The sequence below is a fragment of the Hyaena hyaena genome, unplaced genomic scaffold (assembly GCF_003009895.1).
Source record: "Hyaena hyaena isolate Hyena2069 unplaced genomic scaffold, ASM300989v1 scaffold_262, whole genome shotgun sequence".
Taxonomy (NCBI): domain Eukaryota; kingdom Metazoa; phylum Chordata; class Mammalia; order Carnivora; family Hyaenidae; genus Hyaena; species Hyaena hyaena.
In genome coordinates, this window is record NW_024080895.1 from 2143248 (window position 1) to 2155535 (window position 12288).

The window sequence follows — 12288 nt, forward strand, 5'->3', positions numbered from 1 at the left end:
GAGGAGATAACAGCACATTTATGTGTTGACAGAAACAGTTTTAAAGGGAGAAAGATGATGCAGCCCCAGCCAGCAACTTCGCTCCCGTGTGCTGAGCACCACTCGAGATGTTCCATGGGATCTGGGGGAGAAGAGGAAGGGTCAATTGTAGTCGCTCTGGCAGTTCCTTCCTTGTTACAGAGGAAGCAGAATATGTGAGCGCTGCTAATAAAATAGGGAGATGTGGTGGGAGCTTTGGGAAAGTCTCTTCGGATTTTTTCTTGGTGGCACATGAAGAAAGATCCTCACTGAGAACGGGGCTGGGGAGGTTTGAGTAAAGAAAAGAAGGCATGAAATCGTCTTTTCAGAGAGTGGAGAGGGAGTGGGCCAGGGAAATGTGAGATAACTCTGGGCGACATAAAGGGCCCCTTTTAGGCATAGTGGTCACAGTTTGATGTAAGAGCAGTCATGATGGGTTGTGTGTTTTCCTCTAGCCATGTTTGGCAGTAGAGATGCAGGATAAGTTAGAGAGTTGAATTTAACTGGGGTTCATGTTTTGTCAAGTGTATAAGACAAAATGAGAAAGGGTCAGGAAGTTAAGGTACATGCCGGGAAGTGATTATAATGATTGGCCATGGAAGTTGAGTTTGGTTAGAGCAGAAAAAACAGGACTTGGGAAGGTAAGGCACAGTGCAGAGGTGACAGGATCAGTGGAAGTTCTTGGCAGTCTGAAGGACTTGTTGAAATTGGAGTACCTATAGGGAGTAGTTTTAAAGTCAGGAGGTGGTGGTCAGAAATTGGAATTGTGGAGAGGTTGTAGCTAGTAATGACAAGATTTAATATAATCATGGGTGTAAGTGGCTGAAGTAGGATAACATTTAGAGAAGAGGTTGAATTTCCCTAGGGGATTTTGCTGATGGCTCTTCATGAATTTCAAAGGTGTGGCACAGGGTAAAGTTTTTTGGTGTTGGGGAGAGGTAGAAGATGGGATCAGAGCCCAGCTGCCCCCAAAGCACAGTACTGAAGTCACCGCATAGCAGGTACCCATTAACTAGGTGTTGACTATTGTTAGAGTGACAGAATCGAAACCAATGTGTATACATTGGTTTATGACAACAAGAATACAGTCAGAGGACTGATCAGAATTAGATATTAGGAATCTCTTGCCCCCATGGACTGTTCTACACCCCTAGCATCCCCTTTCATCCCAGTATCCAGGTTGCTACCTGGAAGGTGTAAACTTCAAGGCAGCTTTGCCCACAGAGTTGACTACCCTTAGCTAAAATGAGTAACATTAATCCATATTCGCAGCTGTATTTATATATATTATTTTCATTTATTATGGAATTAATTTATTGAATAGTTAAATTAAGGAAATAAAATGATTTTGCTCTTTAATGCCAATCTCCACCTCATCATGCACACAATACAGTTTCTGATAAATCCTTCCCATTATTCAGTTGCCCTCAATTAATGTCATCATACATCTTTTTTTATTATAGGAATCAAAATATGTTTATAATATTCAGAAATTTTTTTAATATTAACTTCTAGTGACATTTAATTGTGGGAGTTTCATGGGGCAGCAGCAATTTGGGCAACTTAAAGACATGGGGATGATCATAATAGCTAGCATTTACTGAGCGTTTAAGTATGTCCTAGGCCTTATGCTAAGTACTTTACATATATTCACTTGTTAAGTCTTCATGATGAGGTTGGTGTTGTTATTCTCATTTAGATGAAACTGAGTTAACACAGCTACCAAATGGTGGAGCAGAATTTGGTCCCAGGCAGGCTGTCCCCAGAGCCCGCATTTTTAACTCGTAAACAACACTGTCTCAAAAAATTCGGAGTAGAATTCTCATGGTATTGGTTTAATTGTCGAGGACCATTTTCACATCTTATAAATGATATTAAAAAGCTAAGTATGTGTTAGCTCACTCCATTCATTCATTCAGCAGATGTTTCTTATCTGTTTACCCACATGCAATAAAGATTGTGAACAAAAACAGACCTGGGTCTAGTGGCTCAGTTGGTTAAGCAACCAACTCTTGATTTCGGCTCAGGTCATGATCTCTCGGTCATGAGATTGAGGCCCACATCAGGCTCTGTGTTGACAGCATGGAGCCTGCTTTGGATTCTCTCTCTCCTTCTCTCTCTGCCACTCTCCCCACCCCTCCCCCTCCAAATAAATAAACATTAAAAAAATAGACATGGTTCATGATCTTACAGAAACTACAGTCTGGTGAAAGAGATAAACAGTAATCAAAGAATCATTACCCCCCCCCCAAAAGTAAAATTAGAACTAATAAGAGTTCAAAGCAGTATATAGTGCTATTTTGAAAGGCATTGACCTAGTCCTAGAAATCAGGAAGCTTCTTGGAAGTCAAGGATGCTTCTCAGAAGAAGTCATAATTGGGTTGAGATACTGAGGAAGAGGAAGAGTTGACCAGGTAAAAAGGGTGGGGAGGAGAAGCATAGCATATGCCAATATCCTGTGGTGAAAAAGAACATAGGGTTCTAAGAAACAAAGGTAAGTATGGTGTGTGGCACGGAGTAGGTAAAGATGAATCTAGAAAAGGTAGCAATATTGAGAATTTTTATCATTATCTCGAGAGCAATGGGAAGTCATTGAAATATTTTAAAGACCTTTCTGGCTGCCATGGAAAGCAAGGGTAGACTGTGGTTACCCTTAGAAGGTCATGGTGGTAGTCTAGGTAGGACAGGTTGATAGCTTGGACTGAGGAGGGTGGGTATCGACAGAAGTGGATGAAACTGAAGAACTGTGATTAAGGAGAGCAAAGTCAAGGCTTGGTGCTGGGTTGGATGATGGGGGATGAGAGACCCTGAATGACTTCTGGGTTTCTGCCTTGCCCTTCAGGATTGATGGAGGATGCCATGCACTGAGTCAGAGAACTCTGGACAGAAACTGTCTTTGAAAGAGAATATCAGGAATTTCATTTTCACTCACTCAGTTTGATAGTTACTGTGCTATTACTATGTGTCACACACCATTCTGGGATCTGGAAATTCTTTGATAATCAAGACAAAATCCCTGCCCTTGCAGAGCTTACATTTTCATTCTGACAGATAGATGATTTTTTAAAAAGAGAATTTTAGGTAGTATCAAGTGCTGTGAATTAAATAAAACCACAAATGACCTCCAAGTCCATGGGTTGCTTTACATTAGGCCATCAGGACAGGCATCCCCAAGGAGGTGACAATTTAGCTGAGACCTGACTAATGAGGGATATGCCCAGGCAGAGATGAGTGGAGTTTGTTTTCCAGTCTGAAGGACCAGTAAGTACAAGTGTGCAACAGTGAAGGTTTTAAAGAGTGAGAAGACCAGTGTGACTGGGGCCTAGAGAGGGAGGAGAAGAGGGTAGGAAATGAGATTCAGAAGGGAGGTTGGGTGAGGAGTGGGGGCCTGATTCTAAGGGCATGGGGAAGCCCTGGGAGGGTATAAAGCCACACAGCAAATACCTGATTTACATGATAAAATCACTCTGGCTATTCAGTGCAGAATGGGTTGTATGGGGTAGAGGGAGAGGGAGGCCAATGAGAAGGCTTTAGCCTCAAGAACAGATCTCAAAGCCCATTAAATGAAACCTTATAAATATTGTAGAGATTTCATTCAGGCCTTTAAGCAATAGTGAAACTAACTTGACAGAGATCTCAAATTCTGTGTATATATGTAGAAAAAGAAAAAATAAATCAGAGGAACAGTTTTCCCAACTGATACTTACAGTTAAAAAGGGAAATGAGAGGAAAAGTTGCGGTTTTATTTTAGATCTTGATTTGAAAAAAATATATTTATTGTATAAGACCCCTGGCCTTCTCCACTTTGAAGCAGTAAGCTAATTGCAGAAAAAGATACCAAAGGTCAGAAAGCAATGTTTTGAATACTGTATTGATAAACTCAGAGTTAATAAGTAAAGGCCACATTCACAAGGAATAATTAGGAAAGCTTAGAACTGTGTTTGATTTTACTGGTTTGCATTCTCCTAATAAGGATAATTATACAAGGATTTTTAACATAATGATACATTATCATTGTGGAAAAGAGAAGATACTGACCAGCTAAAAAGAAAATCAATGGTGTTCCATCTCCTGTTCAGGGCAGCCATATTGAATTTTTGAGTTCTTTAGATATATAGTGTATTTGTTTATCATGCTGTAGGTAAGATTTCATAATCTATTTTACTCTCACTTGGCAATGAATTGTTAACTTATTTACATATCAGTAAATATTAAAATCTAGTTTTTTATGCCTATAAACTTTTTAAATTAATTTTTTAAAATTTACATCCAGGTTAGTTAGCATGTAGTGCAACAATGATTTCAAGAGTAGATTCCCTAATGCCTCTTACCTATTTCACCCATCCCCCTTCCCACAACCCCTCTAGTAACCCTCTGTTTCTCTATGTTTAGGAGTCTTTTATGTTTTTGTCCCCTTCCCTGTTTTCATATTATTTTAGCTTCCCTTCCCTTATGTTCATCTGTTTTGTATCTTAAAGTCCTCATAGGAGTGAAATCATATGATATTTGTCTTTCTCTGACTAATTTCGCTTAGCATAATAACCTCCAGTTCCATCCACGTAGCTGCGAATGGCAAGATTTCATTCTTTTTGAATGCCTAGTAATACTCCATTGTATATGTATACCACATCTTCTTTATCCGTTCATCCATTGTTGAACATTTGGGCTCTTTCCATACTTTGGCTGTTGTTGATAGTGCTGCTGTAAACATTGGTGTGCATGTGTCCCTTTGAAACAGCACACCTGTATCCCTTGGATAAATACCTAGTACTGCAATTACTTGGTCATAGGGTATTTCTATTTTTAACATTTTGAGGAACTGTTTTCCGGAGTGGCTGCACCAGTTTGCATTCCCACCAACTGTGCAAAAGGGTTCCTCTTTCTCTGCATCCTTGTCAACATCTGTTGTTGCCTGAATTGTTAAAGATAGCCATTCTGACAGGTGTGAGGTGGTATCTCATTGTGGTTTTGATTTGTATTTCCCTGATAAAATCTAATTTTTAATAGCAAACTGATAGGCAATGTATAGTTATGCAGACTGTTGATTATTGAAAGCTGTTTTGTTAAACTAGAGGCCTATGGTTATTTCTTAATTTTTCTGTTTTGAAAAAATGCTGTAAAGAAATCCATCCTTCAGTTACATTTTTGTTCATCTTATCTCTTTTTGTGTAAATACTCTCCAAGTATACTGAGTGACCAAAGAACACAAAATTTTAAGGCTTTTTCTGTTTTGCCCACTCCCTGGGAAGATTATGCTCCTAGCACTCTAGGAGAGTGTCATTGTTTCCATAGCCTTGTCAGCACCAGGTATTATAGTGTGTTTTTGACAAAAAAAAATTAATTTTTGTAATGTGGTAAGTGAAAAATTAGTGCATTACTAGTGGGTAGGGTATTTTTGCTATTTATAAGTTATGTCTAGATGAATTGCTTATATATATCCTTTTTATGCTTTTTAATTACCTTTTTCTTACTACTTTTAAAGAATTATGTAGCAATGATAATTCATTGTCAATGTATAGGTTGTATATTTTCCTCAAATTTGTGATTAAAATTTTTTTAATGTTTATATATTTTTATATAGCTAAATATGTTTACCAATATTGTTAGGCATATAGAAGTCTTCCTCACATGGAGGTTACATAGTTTTTTTTCTATAATTTCTCCTTCTGCTTTTGTGGTTATATTTTTTGTGTGTTTAAAGATTTGGTTTACTTCTATATATACAGACACATATATGTATCTTTTTCTTTTTTCTTTTTTTTTTTTCTTTTTGTCACTTAGAAAGAAAGTCGCGCTATAGCCCTCCTGACTTCTCCAGCTGCTGGCATAAAAACAGTTGATCCCTTGCCTTTGAGGGAAGATTCTGAAATCAATATCCTCAGACCTGCTGGGGTAGCTCTTCCAGTTTCAAAACTTCCAGAATATCCAGCAAACGCAGCTGGGCAGTCTCCTTCCCCACCCCGTGCTCCATCCTGCTGGCATCCCTCGCGTCGAATTCAGGGCTCCCTCAGAGATCCAGAATTTCAGCATAATGGTAATTATTTGGGATTTAATATTTTGTCTTTTAAAATGAAAATGTTATCCTGATAGGTACAAAGGCGTAAGTATGTACTGTATGTTAATAACTTATGTTATCTAGGATTTTTTAGTTAATGTAACACATTTCTTTAAATGGGAAAAGTCCCATCTCATCTTTGGAACATTAAGCTGTGCGGCAATCCCAGGACTTTTGTAAAACTGTGAGGTTTCTTTCAAGTTCTTTCCTTTCTACAAATAGGCAACCTACTAGATGTCAGTGGCACCTTTTCTCCAGGCATGACGACTAGGCATGTGTTCGGACATTGCCAAACATCGCCTAGATGTACAGTTCAATCATTCAAACTGTTATTTTCTGATAGTTTTATTAGGCATCGCTGTGCTCTTTTCTAGCTTCCACTTTGTTGATAAGCCTTAATGCTCTTTTTATTTTATTTTACTAAAAATTTTTAAAAATGGTTATTTATCTTTGAGAGAGAGACGAGAGACAGGGAGAGAGGAGTGTGGGAGAGGGGCAGAGAGAGGGAGACACAGAATCTGAAGCAGGCTCCAGGCTCTGAGCTGTCAGCACAGAGCCCGACACAGGGCTCAAACCCGCAAACCGTGAGATCACAACCTGAGCTGAATTCAGATGCCCAACCAACCGAGCCGCCCAGGCGCCCCAGTGCACTTTTTATTTTTGATCATGTGGTTTTTCCCCCATTAAAACTTAATTACATTTTACTCTTAATGTAATTAAGAGTAAATGCTCTGAAATTTTACAGCAGGTGTCTTTGTTTTGCTAGTACTCAGTCAACTTTTTCAGTTGGGGACCTTCGTTCCTGACTTTCTTGAGTTATTTCATCAGTAGTTTCTTCCCCTCCATATGCTTATTCCTCTTTTTCTGACACTCCTCTCTTATTCCAATGTTGGACATGTTGAACATGATCTTATTTTCTTATCTTACCTTTCCTATTTTCCATCTGTATCTTTTCATTTTAATTTGAGAGGGTTACTATTTATTTTCCATTCCTATTTCTGTGTCTTAAAAAGTTTTTGCTATATTTTTTTAATTTCTAAGAATTTTTTTAACTGTATATTCATTTATATAGCATTCTGTTCTTATTTTATAGATGTCATGTTTTATCTCTTTGAAAAGATAAATGAGGGGCGCCTGGGTGGCTTAGTCATTTAAGCGTCCGACTTTCTCTTAGGTCATGATCTCGCGGTTCATGGGTTCAAGCCCCGCGTCGGGCTCTGTGCTGACTGCCAGCTCAGAGCCTGGAGCCTGTTTCAGAGTCTGTATCTCCCTCTCTCTGTGACCCTCTCCTGCTCACGCTGTCACTCTCTCTCTCTCCTAGAAATAAATTTTAAAAATTATTTAAAAAAAACGATAAATGATATGTATAATTCCCCTGTTTTGAATATGGTATGCCTGCCCATATGGTGTTCTTCAGTCAGAGCAGCTCTGACAAATCTCTAGAGAGGAAACCTCCACTCCTCTCCGGGGAGAAAGGGCAGTTACTCAGCTGTGGAAAGATTTGGCAGTCTAATTGTTTTGTAAAAGACTTCAACCAGTTTCCTGGTTCGGGCTTACCTTCACTCCAACTTTCAGGGGTGCTTAGTACTCCTAAACCTGAGCCAGGTTAAGAGAACAAATTGGTTGCCTCTAGGATGCCTTCCTTTGGTGACTTAGGATTCAGCTTAGATTTGATGGTAATACACTCACACTCACTGCTTTCCTAAACTCTCTCTCTCTCTTTTTTTTTTTAGAAGGAGAGAGGGAGAGAGAGAATCTTAAACAGTTTTCACGCCTAGTGCAGAGCTTGACTTGGGGCTCTGTCTAACAATTGTGAGACCATGACCTGAGCCAAAATCAAGAGTCAGATACTTAACCCACTGAGCCATGCAAGTGCCGCCTATACTCACTGCTTTTCTGTTTGCTTTCCCATTTCCAAAATTTTGTTATTTTCTTGTCTGTATTTTCTTTGACCTGTGGGTTTCACGTCATTCTTGTAAATGTGTATAGTCCATTTCCCATCTTTAAACAGAAGCCTTACAGTTAGATCAATATTATTATTGAAAAGAATTCTAGGCATTTTCCATTGCTTGTTTACATATTTGCTAAGCACATTATAGATTAGTGAATGGCCCATTGATAATAATTTCTATTAAAGATATAAAATGAATAAAAATGTTAATCATCTTTCACTAAGATTTTCTTTATAAATAAAATACACTGTTATGTGGCTTTGAAGGATAATTTTTCTGACTTCTTTTTTAAAGTGGGAAAAACAAAGATGAACAACTTCCAGCTGCCTCAGCATGAAGTCTTTAATGATGAAGGTATTTCAATAGTGAAATAACATAAGACAAAGTATGAGGTTTTATTGTATGGTAGTTTATAGTAGTATCATGATTTTAAAATTGGGTTAACACTTTAAAGTTTACAGAGTACTTATACAGATATTATTTTATTAGATTCATGAAACCCTGTGAAGGGGGGGTAAAGTTATCTCCATTTACAAATGAATAAACTGGGCCCTAAAATCTTGAAAAAAATTTTTTAGGACAAACAATATATCAGTGAGTGTGCCTCACATCACACCTGAGGTCAGTACTCTTTCTTTTATTCCATCCTGGCTAGCCGTGGGCTCAGGAATTCAGTCTAGCATTATATGTATCTTTTTTTTAAATGCTCGATTTTCAATTATCAATTTTCAATTCTCAAAAAAAAATACAATTAGGGCAAATGGACTTTTTTTCCTTTGTTGTATACATTCTGACAAATTCATTTGCTTCTAATAGTGGCAGAAGGAATTTTGAATTCCTGATGTGAAAAATCAAAATTATTATTTTAATTCATTCTAAGATGTATGAAATTACTGAATTTACAAATTTTGGATTTGAAAATAAATTTGAATTAATATTTTATAGAAGTTCCCACAAGAACTTATTGAAGATTTTCATGTTGTAGATTTTTCTCTCCTCTTAACAAACTTGGGACTTTTTTCAGAATTCAGTGAGCCAGAAATCAAGTTATTATGTTTTGACATGTAAATATCTGGATACTTTGAATCCAGTTCTGTTTTCTCAGTGGAAGAATAGCATTTACAAATAACCTTGCAATATATTTACTTGTAATTATATTACTCAGAATGAGGAATTTCTGTAATAAGGAAGGGGTAGCATATTAAAGTAAGACATTACGTGAGATTATTTAGGAAATGTGACATTAAGTATGGTGTTAAGGTATGGCATTTTGTTTTTAAAAAGCTTAAAAAAGCTTTTTGCTCAGAAGAGCTGTGCTTTTTAAAGTAGGGCAGGCCAGTATGTATGATGATGAATTGTTTCCAGGTAATACTGGAATCACAGGCCACGTGTTTAGGTCATGTCATTGTGAGATTTCAGGAAGGAAATAGTGCTCATTTAACATTTAAATGTTTGAATTCTCAATATGGTATACTTGGGAAATTATGGGGAACTATCCTGAAGGTGTTAATATCTTATATTTTAGTAGTTTTTTCTGACAGCCGATATTGACACCACAAAGCTTGATGCTTTTAATTTTCTGTTCATGTTATAAAACATAGCGTTTATATGAGAGGTATTTTCTGATTATGCTTTTTTCACTGCAGACGAAGACAGATTATCTGAGATTTCTGCTCGCTCCGCAGCTTCTAGTCTCCGGGCTTTTCAGACTCTGGCACGAGCTCAGAAAAGGAAGGAGAATTTCTGGGGCAACACATAATTAACCATATATATGCTAGCTGAGTTGCCTAACAATCTAGGAAACTGTTAGCATAATTTATCACTTTACTCTGTTAAGACTTTTAAAGTATTTGGATTTTGCCCCCAACATTTCCTACTTAAAGAATTGTTGGAGTTTCAATAGCCAGTTCAGTTTGCTTGGAGAATTTTAACACTGGTTCATACAAATTCAACTTAAAGAATTCTTTTGACACCTATCCCAAGGTACAAAGACATAGATTTCTTCACATGTTCTACATTTTGTATCAAGGGTAGTTGGTAAAATTGTGAATTTTACCTATCCAGAGGATATTCTAAAAAATAAACAAAATGAAGTAAAAATTAAGATCTAAGTGTGAAGTATATGTTCCTTGATTATTGACTATGTGTATCTTTATAATTTGTAGATGTCCGAAGATGAATTTGTTCTTCCTGTAACTTTTGCTGTAGTATTTCTTTTTATTTTAGTACCTTCTGTATGTGGTTGCAGTGTTAAGACAATTGTACTTTAAATTGCAAATATGAGCTGTATATATTTTTCTTATTTATGTAACAAAGTTTGCTGAGAGAATATGTATATTTTTGATCTTTGTGTGGATTCTATTTGTATAAGGACTTTGGCTTACATTTGAATAATGTCTCAATTTTGAAAAATTATTTGTATAATGGAAAGTTAAAACTTTGTAGACATTTTGAAATAAAAATTAATCAAGTATTTTAATTCTTTTTGTTTAAAGTGTTTCAAGTGTTTGGCTTCTCCAGAAAGTTATTACATGTAATAAATAATTGCCTTTTAGAAACATTTTACTCATAACAAGTTAACTAAATGTTTTACTTCTTTTGCAGCTGTCCAAATGCAACAAAACTGTGTCCACACTAATTTTCTATGAATATAGGAAAAATACAGGATTTGCAAGGCAGACTCATTTTCAAAAATTTAACACATACCCTTTGACTATTCTTCATATATAGGACATGTTTTGTTTTCCTACTCTTAATCTTACAAATCATGATAAATCTAATTTTCTAAAAAATATGAGTTTCATAAATATGACATGTGATGTATACAAGACTACATACATAGAAGTTACTGAAGGTAAAATATATGAAATGTTCATGCGTGTTGGTTAGGAAACAAGTGAACAGTCTGTTTTAAAGTATTAACTTGGTCAAAAGTGCTTTTGCAAATCCTTGATTCACAATAAGTTTATGAAGGATCTTACATTATGGGGCTATAAATAATTGGTTATACACATATTTGCCTACATCTCACTGGCTTTAAAATAGTTTGATAAAAAAGTTTTTTAAGGCACTAAAGATAGAAATAAAAGTTAGAAATTAATGTGTAAATTGATTTTAGAACACAGTCATTTGGCTTCTATACACATGTACTGAGGCATATTAGCTGTAAAATAAATTTGGAATGTACTGTGTCTCTGGAAGCCTAGAGGTATTGTCATCTTCTTCCTCAAAAGTGGCTTAGTTTGATTGGTTAGGATAGAGTTTTCAATGAATGACAGCTACAGTAAAGAAAGGGATGGTAGCTAGCTTGCAGGGAATGTGTATGTATGTAACACGGTGTATCTTCCCTAAGCTACAGATTGTAAAATATGGGTACACCTGTTGGAATAAGTCACAGCACATGAAGTTGCTCTATCAGATATTAGATGGATTAAGGTATGGTTCTCATGAGGCTGAATTCATTACCCCAGTCTGGGTGACAATTTAGCATTGTAGTATTCTGCTGACTGCCTCTTAAAAGCCCTACACAGTGGCTGTGGGGAGAGAATAGTGTTGACAGATTAGTCCTGTTGCATCACTTGTACTGACCAGCTTAACGGACAGGCATTTGAGTTGATGGGTAAATAGTTTTAGTTACATGAGAAATATTCCATGAGATTTGCTGGTATTGAGGAGCTGGCATTGTTAATTCAAGTTTTAAATCAATTTATTTTTGTAACATTTATTTTTGAGAGATCGAGAGAGACAGAGCATGAACAGGGAAGGGCAGAGAGAGAGAGGGAGACACAGAATCTGAAACAGGCTGCAGGCTGTCAGCTGTCAGCACAGAGCCCGACGCAGGGGTCGAACCCACAGACTGCGAGATCATGACCTGAGCCGAAGTCGGATGCTTAACCAACTGAGCCACCCAGGTGCCCCTTAAATCAATTTTATTATGGCATACTTCTATGTACAATAAGCAGCAATTATTAAACATATACAGCTCAATGCGTTTGCAAAGAATACATACATCTGTGAAACCACCCGAGATACATTATTATGATTCCATCGTCCTAAAAATTTCATTTCGCTCTGCAGTTCAATCCTTCCCTCCCCCCTCTGATCCCAAGGTGGATTGCTAATCTGCTCTGTCAGGATAGTTTGCAAGAATTGTGTATACATGGAGCCATCTTTTATATCGCTTTCATTCAGCGTGTTTTTGAAAGTCCTCTATGTTTTGACATTTATGTTCCCTTTTAATCCATTTCACCCACTAGTGGACTT

At 36.9% G+C, this 12288-nt stretch overlaps 1 protein-coding gene across 2 annotated transcripts in view; it reads left to right on the plus strand.

Annotated features, from left to right (window-relative positions):
- MDM1 (Mdm1 nuclear protein) overlaps positions 1-10432 on the plus strand; it is a 33330-nt gene extending 22898 nt beyond the window's left edge. For both annotated transcript variants that reach the window (XM_039245651.1, XM_039245652.1), the window contains 3 exons: positions 5800-6052; positions 8320-8379; positions 9672-10432. In XM_039245651.1, coding sequence (XP_039101582.1) covers positions 5800-6052; positions 8320-8379; positions 9672-9784 — 426 coding nt within the window. In that variant the 3' untranslated portion in view covers positions 9785-10432. The remainder of the gene's footprint in view (positions 1-5799; positions 6053-8319; positions 8380-9671) is intronic.
- Positions 10433-12288: the final 1856 nt, after the last annotated feature.